General features: G+C 47.9%; 1 protein-coding gene across 1 annotated transcript in view; it reads left to right on the plus strand.

The window, feature by feature from the left end:
- The first annotated feature begins 10,092 nt into the window (after window positions 1–10,092).
- Window positions 10,093–15,348, plus strand: part of LOC309375794 (protein-arginine deiminase type-2-like) — a 55,078-nt gene continuing 49,822 nt past the window's right edge. Inside the window, exon 1 of the mRNA XM_081921719.1 lies at window positions 10,093–10,250. Coding sequence (XP_081777845.1) covers window positions 10,159–10,250 — 92 coding nt within the window. The 5' untranslated portion in view covers window positions 10,093–10,158. The remainder of the gene's footprint in view (window positions 10,251–15,348) is intronic.

Below are 15,348 nucleotides of genomic sequence, written 5' to 3' on the forward strand. Positions count from 1 at the left end.
AGCGCTTTTATCTTTAGTGGGTGTCCGTTTGACAGTTCCAGCAACACCTCTATCACAAGCGCTGGTCTTGGAGGTTCCGGCGTGGGCACATTCACTACTCCCTGGCCTGGCTGCTGTGCCCTGATGTTGGCAACCAGGCGTTGGCTTTTACTTGCTCCTCTATTTCTCCTTCCTCCTTTCCCCCAACAGTTCCCGCCATGCCCTGCCATTCCTTCCTTTGCGGACAAACTCTGGCAAAGTGCCCTGGCTGTTGGCAGAGATAACATCTCTTGGCACTCTTTCCCTCCTTCTTCCGCCCTTCACTGGTGTTTGAAACTGCGCGCGCGCGCGCTGTTCCCAGTTCCATCGGCTCTGCGGGCGGGAAAGACTGCTCCGGAATCTCTGGAATGCGGAAGTCCTTCCAACGTTCCCCCTTTCCTTCCCGCTTTTCCAAAGCTCTTGCTTCTTGGCGCGCTCCTATGGACAGTGCAGATTTAGTCAGCTGATCCATAGACTCCGCCCTGGGCGCCCGGGAAAGTTCATCTTTCACGGTCGGAGAGAGCCCTTCTTCAAATAACATTTGAATAGGTTCACTTGCTAGATCCCACCCCAGTCTATGAATAAGCATAGTGAACTCAGTCCAGTACTCACGTACAGATCGGCTCCCCTGTTTGCACCCCATCAACTGCCTCCGCACCACCCCCTGCTCAATCTCGCTGGAAAACATCAAGTCCATGGCGCGAAAAAACTTCCTCGTGTCCTTTAAGATATCATTATTGGCTGCCATCAGGGGTCGAACCCAGTCCCTCACCCCTCCCTCTAGATGGCTAATTACGTACGCCACTCTAGAGTTCTCATCGGTGAAGTCATCAAACAGTAGATTGAGAGCATATTGCATCTCCGTTCTAAAGGCTTGATAGTTCCTGGGATCCCCCCCAAATCTCTGCACCAATCCAGGCACCTTTCTGGCAAGTGGGGCGGTTTTCCCCTTATCCGCATCTTGAGCCCTCCTCTCCTCAAGCCTCGCCGTTTGCAGCGCGAGCTGGACCTCCATCGCCCTGTACCTTTCCTCCAGGCATGGACCTGCTCCAGCTCCAGCTCCTGCGGTTCCGGCTGGTTCGCTCATGATGCCCTCTGCTTGCACAAGCTGCTTTCAAAGACTGTCAGATTGCTGTGATGGGATAATGAGCTGCTTGTGCGTAAAAGCTTGATCCCTCTGGTGTTTGGCTGGTCAACCAAACCGAGGCACTAACGGAGCCTCCCAAGGCGTGACTCCGCTAGTCGCTGGTAGAATCTGACAGTGGGCGTCTACGAAATTTACGCCAACATAAAAGTTGTTTCACGGACATGCGCCTTCGTGACTCTCTGCGTGACAGCTTCCGGCGAAGGTTGGGAGTTGCCAACGGGGGTCTTGTTACCTCTGCACTATTCTCACTAGAAGTATCCCAGAGCCCTCCCTCCTCCGACTCCCCTTCTGCCGGAGCTTCTGCTCTCCCCCTGCTGGTTCCCTCCTCCGCTGCAGAATCTCTCCGAGTCTGCTGGAGCCTCTGCACCACCTCTCTTTCCGATGGCAGTTCCCTGACAGGTTATTTTCCCGATTCCGCAATTCTAACATGGACAAATACATCTGCTGCTCTCCAACTTGTTTGCAGAATGGTTTTACCTTTTGTTCTAAGTTTTCAACTTTTCTACAGTGGCCTCAGTTAACTGCCCAATTGCTTGTACGTTCTGTGCCACCTGCCCAGTTATTTTATTTAGGCAAGCTGTATTTTGGTCAATTTTGGCTGTTTGTTCATCCGCTTTCTTGTCCAAAGATTCCACTCTCTTGTCCAAAGATTCATTGCCTGCATCTTTCAGAAGCCATATGGTCAGTTAACATGGATGCAAGTCCTCATTTTCTTGTTTTGACTTTAGAAACACACCTTCACTTTAGCAGATTGGGGTTTTTTCCTTTGTTTTAGTTTTTTATGCAACATTTGACATTGTTCAATTTATTTTCAATATAATCATTTTTTACATTTTGACTCCCCATCCTTATGTCTGTGACGTTCCTGTTGTATTCCTTTATCTGCTGCCATAACTGCCATTTATTTTCTGTTGTAATTATAACAATCATTTATTTATTCTCCTTCCCTTGCCCATTATTCAAGTCCTGCTTGCGATTTTATTTGGCTATATAGTTTTTTCTCAGAGAGTCCGAAAAGAGCCTCCACTCTTCGACAAAGTTCTTGTCCTTTTGATCTCTTATTCTTGGTGTCAGCTTCGCCATCTCTGCAAAGTCCATTAATTTTAAGATCCATACTTCTTTCGTTGGGACATCTTTTTTCCACTTCTGCACATATAGGATTCTGGATGCAGCAGTAGCATACATAAACAACTTAACCATCTCTTTTGGAATCTCTGCCCCTATAATCCTTTAGACATCTTGGGAGCAGTCATTTTAAATATCTTCTTTAATTCATTATGTGCAAAATGGGGCTTATTTCCAAGTAAACGTGTTGTAATAAACGGAAATCTGTCCTTATTCCCTTATGGGGGACACAAGAGCCCTTATAGATTCCTTTGTAATTTTTTAAAAAATAATATTTATTGAAGTTTCAAAAAAAATACAAAAATAGAAAAAGAAAAACAGAAAATACAAAATACAGAAAAATAAAAACAAGTAAAAACAAGTAAATCTTTCCATGGCTTATCTTTCATTTGCTTGTTTCCTTGACCTCCTCACACCTCCCTTTTTTGTATTCTAGTTCAATTAGTTATTTCAGCAAATCCTTTCCATCTTTGTTTCTATCTTAATAATTTATCTTAACTTACTGTAACTGTAACTTACATTCTGACCTGTTGACAACCCATTTTTACTTAATCCTTTATAACATTACTGCTAAAACCACATAACTTCATTCCAGCATCCTTCTAACATTCCTTAATTTTACAATGTTTCTGTAGATAGTCTTTAAATTTCTTCCAGTCTTCTTCTACCGACTCTTCTCCCTGGTCTCGGATTCTGCCAGTCATTTCCTATAGAGTCCTTTGTAGGTTCTCCATCGGTCGGAGGAAAAAAACAGAGGCCAACCAGAGAATATTGAGAAGCAAAGCAGCTAGTAAGCCTGATCTGTTACAACAGGGTGTCCCCTTCACAGGCAGGAGAAGGAGGAGGAGCCTGAACCAAGGTGTGTCCGCCCTTATATAGACATTTTAAATTGCCCGCCTTGGAGTCCAAGACCACCCCCAGAAACATCATACCTACATCACAGAAAGGGCGGGCTAAAGCAGAAATCTGAGTGGGTTGTTTACCTCCTGTCTGGCAAGTTACCTGTTGATGTTTACTGGATTGATACCCTGGGGAGCCTGGCCAGTCTTTTGTAATGATAAGTACTTAAGTACTTAGTTCCTGAGCCCAAGTCACAGGCTCACCCTATTCATACACAGACATACCCTTAAAACAGGATTTGTGAAGGAAAAGACAATGGGGAGGCTCTTCCATTTGACCTTGCAGAGAAAACACCTGGTCAGCCTGGGAGTCAAAATGGCTCCATTGGCTGCTTTCCTGTGCAGCTTCAGACATGTGGCTTATATATCTATGTATGTGTTTGCTTGGTACATTTATGAACCTTTATTATCTACATAAGACCTTAATTTATTTATTTCAGTGTTTAATCTCACAGCCACCCTGCTCTGCTCCTGCAGTCGTGACGGTGCAATGATGTGAGTGAGTTTCAGCTGCAAAACTGCACATACTCAGAGGTCTGTACTATAAATCCCCACAGAGGGAGCCATCTATGGAATAATAAGCCATATGACCCTTTTCAGGACAAAAGATTTGTGAGCCCTGCCAGAGGCGTTGACAGGCAGTAAGGTGCTGAGGTGCTTGTTCTATTTTAAGGTTCTTCACTGAGCATCAATGCTATTCCATTTATTTATTTATTTAGAAAAACCTGGATCCATTTCCAAGAGAGCTCAAGGGGCCTCCAAAATTCCGCACCCACCCTCAGAACTTTCCCTTGGGTTTGCAGTGCTCTGGCTTTTATGAAAACACATAGTGCAACGTTTCAAAGTTTAGAAATCACAAAGTGTTGTGGGTAGGTAGGGATCAGGGCGTGGTCTCAGCCTCTTGCTGCGAAAAGGGAAGTAAGTTGTTAGCCCTTCAGGGGCAAGCAGAGGGTAGATCTGTAAGTGAAGTGAAGATAAACTAGCAGAAAAAAATTATAAAAATGAAATACAGTAAAACGAGGCTTGCATAAAAGTAAGATTTTAAAGATTCTACTACTGTATATGCATTAGGGCAATGACTTTATTGGATCAGCCGAAATTTCATGAAATGCTGTGCAAGCTTTCGAATTCTCCAGAACTCTTCATCAGGTTAGAACAGGGGTCAGCAAACTTACTGCACCTCGGGCCAGTGTCCCCAGCGCTGATCGTGCAGAGGGCCGGAGGGCAGGGGAGCGCGTGCCCATACGCGTGCACACACACTATTTCCGGTGCACTTCCGGGTTGAGGAGCACCGAAAATAGCTTGTGCGCATGTGCATGGGCCTCCTCCGACCCGGATGTGCACGGGAAACAATGCTTGCACATGCACACAACCCTTGCGCATGCACACAAGCTATTTCCGGTGCTCCTCCGAACCGGAAGTGGGCAGCCGCAGCGCAGCGCTGGTAAGAGCAGGCGTTGGCAGCGGGCAGTGGGGGTTGCCATGGGCCGGATAAACGAGTCCCTCAGGCCTTATCTGGCCCGCAGGCCTTAGTTTGGAGACCCCTGGGTTAGAAGGTAAACAGAGCAGTTGCAGGAGAGGAGAGGAGGTTTCTAGCACAAGAGGACGGAAATTCCTATCCACTGCATGTAGCATAACAAAAGCCACCAGACAATCAACACCATACCCTTAAATCAGCCAAAGAATCCTGGGAACTATGGTTCGTTAAGGGTCTCTTAGCAACTCTCAGCACCTTTAGCAAACTATGGTTCCCAGAATTATTTGGGGGAAGCCCAAAGTGGTAGATAAGAGTGTTTTAAAGGTATGGTGCAGATGTAACCAGTGTATCACTTAAATATTCCTGCATTGCAGGGGGTTTGACTAGATGACTCTCATGGTCCCTTCCAACTCTACAATACTATGATTTCTATGAAACATTTCATTTTTAAGGGAATCCAAAAGCCATATTGTGCAGGAAATCCACAGGAAGTCTCCATCTGAAATATAGTTTTAGTCCTAAACTTCAGGACAATGACCCAAAAGACCCAGAAACCCATCCATTGATGTAGCTGCAACTCACTAAGGAAAAAAACACTCTGCATATGCCCAGAGGCAACCAGCTTTTAAATAGATCCATGTGTACTGGGTTTGCATCAGGGTGTTCTAAGCAGCTGTCAGAGTGAAACCCGCCTCAGATAATCAAGCCCTGCCCTAAAAACTTTGCAACCTACCCACAGCTGTGCTGGGGCCACCCAGGGACTCTGACTTCTGGAAGCCCAAATGCGTTCCCGTTGCAAGTGTCCCTAGGAGCCCTTGTCCCCATGAGCTCTTCAGAGGAACAGTCAAGGTCCCTATAAATTCTGGTGCTTGATCCTCCAAATCCCGGCAGGAGGTAACCTGAGTCCTTTTTGGCACCGTCGAAAACCCCACAATGGAGCACTTAGAAGAGATAAACAGTCTTGTTTGTTTCAACCCAACCCACGAGAATCTGCACTTTGCAAAAAGAAAACAAGCCTTTCTGAATGCCGCTTTGTACATCTTGAAACAAACAAGCTTTCTGTGGGAATGTTCAGGGTGGCCGGAGAGGATATATTATTTATTAATATCCTTCCTAATTTGCGCTAGCAACTTTCTTTACTTAGCAGAGTTTAAATTCCCCTTTTACATGCACAGCAGATAGCTGGTTGCAAGCTCGTGTGAGCTTCTCACTATTGTGTCAGACTGAATTGTATGTTCCTGGTAAGTTCCCTTGAATGTCTCTTAAAAGAATAAAGACGCCAAAGTCAATAAAAGAAGTTTACTTACATCAGTTCACAGTTGAATCCCTGAAAGCAGACTTAGTCACAAATATGTGCATGTGGATCTACCCCATATGGGGGGATAATCCCAGTGCTCCTGCTAGCTGAGAGCTAACAGAGCAGTCCTAGCTAAGAAGCTGGTCAAATGAAGAAGGAAGTGAAAAAGAGGGAGAGGGTGGCAGCATGCCTTGTCCTTTTGTTACCTGGACAGGTTAGGCCACGCCTACCTTCAATCACATGCAAAAGGAAGGATGCTCCAGCCAGGAGGAACAGGAAGTTTTGACTGGCTGGACCAAACATTCCCTCGCATGTCTTCTCTAGCATTTCAAGGAAAGTTGTACTTGACTGCTCTCAGTGGATTACATCCAGGGCCGTCTTAAGCATATCCGGCGCCATGGTTCAAAGAACCCTCCGGCACACACACACCCATTTCCCAGAGTTGCTCTCCTCCTGTGGAGGCTTGGGAAGGAAGTTGCACTCCCGCCAGCCATATATTTGGTGGGGCGCAGCTTCCATCCTAAGCCTCTGCAGGGATCGCTTTCCTCCCACTGAGGCTTGGGAGGCAAGCTGCATGCCCGCCAGCCATATGGCTGACACAGCCATATGGTTGGGCACAGCTGGCGGGCGTGCAGGGAAAGGGGAGGCCGCTGGCAAAGCCGCACAGCTCCCCCACTCACTGGGGGCGCCCCTGAGAGGCCAGTGCCCTGGCGCAACGCGCCAGTAAGACCAATAGGAAAGACGGCTCTGATTACATCCCACACTTTCTTGACATTTCCTTGTCATTGATTTATTCTTCGCCTTTCCAACAACCGGCTCAAGGCAATGCACACAACAGATGGCTAAAAACAGTTAAGGTTCATATAATTGTAGAGTTGAAAAGGACCCCCAAGCATCTAGTCCAACCCCTTGCAGTGCAGGAATCGTAGCTACAGAATTCCTAGCAGATGGTCATCCAGCTTCTGTTTAGAAACCTCCGATGAAGGAGAGTCCACCACCTTCTGAGGTGGTTTAAAGCATAAAAACAGCAAATGCATTTAAACTGAAGCTAAAACTTGTACAAATTTGCAATGGGTGGGCACTCCAGGAGTGTACCCCAAATTTCCCCAAATTGCAGAGAAGGACTGTCCACTGGGGGCAGCTATTTCCCAGAGGAGTTTGTCTTCTCTCAAGAGCCCAAATCAACTTCCAAACAATTGTGGTTAGATTACTGCAATGCACTCTGTGTGGGGCTTCCGTTGAAGATAGCCAGGGAACTATACCTGGGAGAGAATGCGGTTCCCTGGCTGTTGGGGGGGGGGGGGCGGCAGGTGTGGATAGTGAAATGGAATTACCCAACACAGATCTCGAAGGCGCTGCAACTGGACCCAATTCAGGATTGGAAAGGTTGCAGCATTTGGGATTTTTTTGAGCCTAGGGAAAAGGCGAATAAGAGACAGCATGACAGAAGTTTATAAAATTATTCCTGGCATGGAGAAAGTGGGTAAATAATAGGTTTTCTCCCTCTCTCATAACACTAGAACTGATGGGAAATTTGGGGAAATTCTTGTTACCCTGCAAATCTCCACAGACAGACTTGTGGGGCGGGAACTGGATGGTGGTGGGGCAGGGGCAAAAGATTTCTATTCAGGGCAGCTGTCAATTTAGCACAGTTAATGGTGACATTTGTGGCTTGCCAGTGGAGACGCTCACTGCACCAGAATGTTGACAAGGTGGATGAATACCCAGCTGAGCGGTGGCATGTGCTATTCTCCCCCAGATCCCCTGGCACCAGCTCTGAATTTTTCTCCTGCAATCCACCCTGTCACTCACTCCGCTTGCAAAGGCCCACCCTCAGTTGCGTATCTTAATTAAAGCATATCTGGCAACAGCGACCTTAAAAGACTCTAGGTGGGCTCCCTCCTTTTTTCATTGAATTTTCCAGCTGACTGGTCTTGCCTCTTCCCCCACCCGCCCACTTCATTTAGTTGTGATGCTTGCATTGGGGGGAGTTGGACGGGGCGACCCTGTTATAGGAATTTACAACAACCCTATGATTTGGTTTCATTTTAGTTAGGAGAAAAGAAGCATTGCTGCCTCCGGCCGTGGAGGAAGAGCATATCCACATCAATGTTGTTGTTGTTTAGTCGTTTAGTGACCCCGTGGACCAGAGCACGCCAGGCACTCCTGTCTTCCACTGCCTCCCGCAGTTTGGTCAAACTCATGCTAGTAGCTTCGAGAACACTGTCCAACCATCTTGTCCTCTGTCGTCCCCTTTTCCTTGTGCCCTCCATCTTTCCCAACATCAGGGTCTTTTCCAGGGTCTTCTCATGAGGTGGCCAAAGTATTGGAGCCTCAGCTTCAGGATCTGTCCTTCCAGTGAGCACTCAGGGCTGATTTCCTTCAGAATGGAGAGGTTTGATCTTCTTGCAGTCCATGGGATTCTCAAGAGTCTCCTCCAGCACCATAATTCAAAAGCATCAATTCTTCGGCGATCAGCCTTCTTTATGGTCCAGCTCTCACTTCCATACATCACTACTGGGAAAACCATAGCTTTCACTATACGGACCTTTGTTGGCAAGGTGATGTCTCTGCTTTTTAAGATGCTATCTAGGTTTGTCATTGCTTTTCTCCCAAGAAGCAGGCGTCTTTTAATTTTGTGGCTGCTGTCACCATCTGCAGTGATCATGGAGCCCAAGAAATTAAAATCGCTCAGTGCCTCCACTTCTTCCCCTTCTATTTGCCAGGAGGTGATGGGACCAGTGGCCATGATCTTTGGTTTTTTTTGATGTTGAGCTTCAGACCATATTTTGCACTCTCCTCTTTCACCCTCATTAAAAGGTTCTTTAATTCCTCCTCACTTTCTGCCATCAAGGTTGTGTCATCTGCATATCTGAGGTTGTTGATATTTTTTCCGGCAATCTTAATTCCAGTTTGGGATTTATCGAGCCCAGCCTTTCGCATGATGAATTAGCTACTATCAAGAGCTCCTCCATGAATTTGTCTAATGCTCTCTTGAAAACATCAAAGTCAATGGCCTTCACTGCCCTCCTACAGGAGCGAATCCCATTCAGCTCTCCATTGCCTAAAGATGGACTTCCTTTTAGCGCTCCTGAATCTCCCAGGATTCCATCTGAAGGAAACCGCCCTCCTCTTTGCTGAGCATCCCAAGGAGCTTGGCAGTCCAAGGTAGACTTCTTCTGAACTTGGAGGCTCTGCTTCTCTGCGATGTCTTATAGCCAGGGATGGGCCTGCAGAAGAACCTTTTGGCCAAGCATCTTGCCATCTACAGGGCCAGCAAGATGCACATCTTTGCCCAAGTATGAATTCATCCCTTGGCATCTATTTTTTTAAATTGTCTACATCTTACCCAAAAGCACAGTTTGATTTCTTACTTACATTCATTTTTTCGACTTAAGCAGTAAATACCAGCAATGCTTTAAGGCCTAAGTAACTTTTCTTTGGAACTCTTGATCCATTCCGAACTATATTATACTGTACTTGGGGTTGGACTAGATGACCGTTGGGTGCCCCTCCTACAATTCTGTGATTCCTTATCTGTGCATGCCTGGAAAGAATATAAAAACAGGGTTCTCTTGGATAGGGAGCAATAAAGCAGGCAGTTTGTTTACACAACAAATGTTAAAGAAATAATAAAATGTCACAGTCAGCATACTTAATAGTGCAAATATTTTTGGGACAAAAATGAATCTATTTCTCTGTTGTCCCTGACAAATAAACCTCTCCCCCTGCATGGATTTGTTCACCTCCCCCACCTTCTTAAAAACAAACCTGCTGCTTAAAGCTTTTCCTATGTTTAAACCATGTTGCAAACCGCTGAGGCACATTTTTTTTTTTTACGACGCAGCGGTATATAAATGCTTTTGCAACTAGAGAAATGCGCTCTGCACTTGCTCAGAGGCACGGTGGGAGAGCTAAGCCCCAGGTGACCTCTAGGCGGCGCTACGCCGGGCGCTTCTCTGTCTCCGCAAACAACTTAACACCCCCGCCCCCGACTTTGCTAAAAATACAGTTCGGTCTCTTTAATGGAGAGCTGGGCGATTTGCGCTCTCTCTCTCTTTTCAAATGGCTTTGATTGACAGCCTCCTCCTCCCCGCACCGAGGGGCGGGGCCGGGCTTAGGCAGGCAGCGGCCGGCGGGCGGCGGGACTCAGTGGCCACCTGTGGGACCAACCGAGGCGGTTCCTCCCGGCGCGATGGGGCGCGATCGGACGCTTCGGCTGCAGTTCGGGAACCGGATCGAGGTGGTTTGCGTGGTGGGCACCCGACTCTGCACCGACGTCTATGGGTGAGGCCACCTATACTTCCATCTCCCCCCCCCCAAAAAAAGTTTTGCATCTTCAGAAAGGGAACCCCCCCCCCCGCGCCGCACTACTCAGCACGACTTTCCAGGGGACTCTCCTGCGCGCGTCCTAAGTCTTAGGTCCTTTGGATCTCTCCTTCCCAAATAGCCCACCCCCCAAAATTGCATCGTCCGAAGGGAACCCCCGCCACTGCATAAAAGCACCTCCCGAAAAGCACCTTTCTTTTCGATTCCCATCCTCTATTTAGCCCAGCATCTGCTGCCACCCCCCAGCAAGAAATCCTTTTCAAAGCAACCCCTTCCTATATTGACACCCCCAACCACCTATTGGTTTTGCTGCCGGACCCTCACCATTACCCACCCCATGCTGACACCTGCCTATCCTCACCCATATTTCTTTAGTTCTGGCAATGCCCCCCCCCACTTTCTAATCACCCCCCCCCAGCAAAATGTCTCTCCACCATCTTCTTAGGTGCAAACAGCCTTTAGCATCACCTGTTCTTGCCAGATATCGGTGCTCCAATTTCCATTTCCCTATATCTGGGAGCTGCACCCCACCCCCTGCTGCCGATATTTCCAGAGTCTGGAGAAACCCCCTGCTCATTGGCAGAGCAGCTGCCTTGCATGCAGAAGGTCCCAGGTAGGGCTGGGAGAGGCTCCCTACACCCATTGGCATAGCGTGGGGGGTGCAGGGGGGGCTGGCCGCACCGGGCGCAACATCTGGGGGTTAGGGTTAGGTTAGGGTTAGGGGGCGCAAATCCACAGGTTAGGGGGCGCAAGTTACTTGCCTTGCCCCGGGTGCTGACAACCCACGCTACGCCACTGCCTACACCAAATTCTTGGAGAGCTCAGTACAGATGTATGTTTCAAAGGTGGTGGTTTGCCACTGGAACTCCCTTCCGATGTGCTGCATTTGAAACCTCGACCTCCACCTTCCTCTAAGGCATGGGTAGGCAAACTAAGGCCCGGGGGCCGGATCCAGTCCAATCGCCTTCTAAATCCAGCCCGCGGACAGTCCGGGAATCAGCGTGTTTTTACATTAGTAGAATGTGCCCTTTTATTTAAAATGCATCTCTGGGTTATTTGTGGGGCCTGCCTGGTGTTTTTACATGAGTAGAATGTGTGCTTTTATTTAAAATACATCTCTGGGTTATTTGTGGGGCATAGGAATTCGTTCATTCCCCCCCCCCAAAAAAAATATAGTCCGACCCTGACAAGGTCTGAGGGACAGTGGACCAGCCTCCTGCTGAAAAAGTTTGCTGACCCCTGCAGCCTTAAGGCTTCTCGGAAACTGTTCAGAATTATTTGCTGAGGAGTAGTGGTATGAAAAGTCTGTCTTTGGTGAAGCGGTCTGCAAGGTTCTGGCTATACAGAGCTATTTCTCCCTTGCAGCTTTGAAGCTGTGCTTAGGAATGTCTGCAGCTCCTTTAAGTGACTTGGCTCATTGATGAAACACTAACATGACTGGGAGCCCCATGAGGTGTCTGTAGGAGAGGAGGCTTAACGTAGCCAAAAGCAAGTGTTGGGCTAGGACCTGGGTGTCCTGAGTTCAAATCCAGATCAGCCATGTGAAGCTTACCTGGTGACCTCAAAGGCTGCTCACTGTCTCTCAGCCTAGCCTACCTCACAAGGTTGCAGGGTCACAAGGGAGGAGAAAACCTTGAGGAAAGGTGAGCTGTACGTGCAATGATAAATTTAAGTGAATAACGGAGCATGCCTTGCTGACACCTGACGCTTTGTATGTTCAGCTGTTAGCCAACTACCGTTAAGTATTACTCAGAACAGGCCCGTTGGAGCTGAGTTGGCCATGTCCATTAACTTCAATTGGTCTGCTCTTTGAGCAGGAATGGAACTTGTTACAGCCTATGGTTTTTGATAGCCACCTTCATGTCTGGTGTGACGCAGCGTCCTGTGTTAACCTGCAGTTCTGCTGATTCCTCCACCTCATTGGGGAGATCCCCCTGCTGTATTTTTCCACAGAAGAGTGATCCATCCTGAAAAACTGGAGCCTGCTTTGCCTTGGACTCTTAGCTGTGGTTCTCAGCACCAGAATACCTCCTATACTAGAATGGGGCTCTGATTTCCCCCCCTCCTCATGGAAAAGGGGGTTATTGATGACTACTATACTCGATGGTTTTGCTCTGTCCTCCACATTCAGACGCAGTCAAGCTTCTGAATCCCAGTTACTGGTAACGGCAGGAGGAGAGAGTTGCTCATGTGTTTGAATCCTGCTTGTGGGTTTGGGCCACAGGATGCTGGTCTAGATGGGCCACTGGCCTGATCCAACAGGCTCCTCATACATCTTTTCCCCATTATCCACTTTCCTTTACTCCTGTCCTGTGGCAAAACTTCTCTTGTGGTCAGCTCAGCCAAGCCAAGCAGCTGTTTGAGGTCAACCCGGGAATCCTTTCCCCAGCAAGCATGCGAGTGTTGAGATTAGATCTCAATCCTTCAAATTCCTGCTCAAGTAAGGGGTTTCTTGGTGCCCTGAGTGGGTGCCAGAGATGGAGAGAGTGACCTGTCATCTCTGTCTCTGATGAGGGAGGGCTGTCAAGAGCCCTCTCTTCAGCACAGAGCTTTCAATGACAAATATATATACAGGATATATATATATATATATATATATTTAAAACCCTTTAGACTTTCCAGACTCCAGGATGCTTTTCATGTCTTTGAACCACCTGGAAATGACCAGCCCGTTGGTTCCAGGTGTATGAGGGTCAGTGGTGAGAGAGCAGCACTCTGCATATGCTCAGGGGTGCGCCTCCTTTAGGGTGTAAGGTTGTACATTTCAGGAGCAGAACAGAGCCTTGGGCTTGGTTCCGCTGCTAAATTCTAACATGCAAAGGAGCACAATCCTGTGCATGCTTTCCTCCTGAGTAAATCCCACTGTGTTCAGCGGGGCGTACTCCCAGCACAGCATGCATCCAGTGCAGGACTTGTGAGGACTTGTTGCCATCTGTCATGGATGCTTTAGCTGAGATTCCTGCTTTATAGGGGGTTGGATTAGATGACCTTTGAGTTCTCTCCCAACTCTACATTCCTATGATTCTATGACTGTTGTTAGACTAAAACTCCCACGATCCCTGACTGTTGACTGGGCTGGCTGCTGGGAGTTGAAATCCAGCAATAATACCTGAAGGGTCATCACTTGCCTTCAATGCTCTTGGCTACCTCCATCACTGCTCTGCCATTTTCTAACGTAACGATGGGCAACCTGTGGCCCTCCACCTCCCATCCTCTGACCATTAACCAAACTGGTTGCTGAGGCTTATCAGAGATAAAGGTAAAGGGACCCCTGACCATTAGGTCCAGTCCTGACCAACTCTGGGGTTGCGGTTCTCATCTCGCTTTATTGGCCAAGGGAGCCAGCGTACAGCTTACGAGTCATGTGGCCAGCATGACTAAGCCGCTTCTGGCGAACCAGAGCAGCGCACAGAAACGCCATCCACCTTCCTGCCAGAGCGGTACCTATTTTTCTACTTGCACTTTGACGTGCTTTCGAACTGCTAGGTTGCCAGGAGCAGGGACCGAGCAACGGGAGCTCACCCCGTCATGGGGATTCGAACTGCTGACCTTCTGATTGGCAAGTCCTAGGCTCTGTGGTTTAACCCACAGCGCCACCAGCATTGTCTGCAGGGCCATCGGGTTCCCACTTGCCTTCACTGCCTCTGGCTACCTCCATCACCAATCTGCCTTTCCAAAGGCAGAGGTTGGCAACTTTAATGTCTCATCATCCCTGGTTACTGTTGGCCAGAGTGGCTGCTGGGAACTGGGGTCCAATAGCACCTGAAGGGTGTTGGGTTCCCCATCCGCAAACTAGACCCTCACTTGCCTTTACTGCCCCTAGTTACACCATCCTTGTCATCATCTCTGACTATAGACTAGGCTGGCAGGAGTTGGGAGTCTAGCAACACCTTGAAAACCACAAGCTCCCCATCCCTGAACTAAGCCCTTGCTGGTCTTCACTGCCCCTAGCTACCTCCATCACCACTATGCCTTCTTCTAATGCAAGGATGGGCAACCTGCAGTCCTAGGACTTCAAAGCATTTAACATTCAGTGGCTCTAGAAAAGCGTTTTGCACAAGCTCAGATTACCATCTTACATCTAAGTGGGGAACTTCAGGTGCATTTTGCAGCTGGCTGTCGGCCACTTGCAACCAAGCCAGGATGGCGCCTGACATCTCCACCACCTGGAGGTGCATGCCTGGGGTTCCTTGGATCTTGACTGTTTGCTCACACTAATGCTCTTTCCTGCAGAATTCTATCTGTTCTATTTTATCTGCGCAGTCAAAATGAATTTCAGGAACCAAAATGCTTTTTCTGTGCAGCTGGAGCAGGAGCAGTGAACGGCATTATAGTTAACTGTTGCCGCTTGTCTTCACTTCCCCCGCTCCACTGCCCTGCTCACAGTTGTGAAGAGTATCCCTACGTTATGAATGGTCCGTGTCACCATTAAGAAAAAGAGGTCGGAACTGGCTAATATATATGTGGGCTGTCCCTGGATCAGGTGACTTTTCTTTTTTAAATTCTCAAAGTTCTTAACCTAGCTCAAGATGGTCACCTTAACTAGCCAGATGTTTAACTGAGAATCAATCACAGTCAGTCCATCGTTTGAAAAATAGGAGCCATCTTGCCCCAAACTTGCAACTAGACATTCCATTTTGGCGACTGCAACCTTGGTTTAAGGCACCATTTGGTGCCTAGCTTATATATCTAAGTTTCTAAGACTGGGGAAGAGACATCGGGGCTCAAGGTTGCCTTGAAACCTATTCTCTGTAACCTCTCATCCCAAATCCTAGATGTAGAAGCTGGTAGTCTGGTTGCTTGGTGGCTAAGAATAGCAGGCAGTTTGCACATGTTCAGAGGTCGGTTTTACTAGCTGTCAGTTTTGAGGTTCCGTCCCTTGCTTTGAAAACTGGCTCTGGGGGCTGAGCTGTATTGAGATGCCCCTTTACCCATTGCCTGTCTGTATTTTTAAACGGTCATCCACCCAGAGAGAACCCAGTAATCTTTTGTAAGCCTCCCCTGTCACTGCAAATGCTTGTTTGCAGTTGATTGTCCATTGTCCTGCTCGCTGAAT

The sequence above is a fragment of the Podarcis melisellensis genome, assembly GCF_964234715.1.
Source record: "Podarcis melisellensis genome assembly, chromosome: 8".
In the NCBI taxonomy this organism is placed as follows: Eukaryota; Metazoa; Chordata; class Lepidosauria; order Squamata; family Lacertidae; genus Podarcis; species Podarcis melisellensis.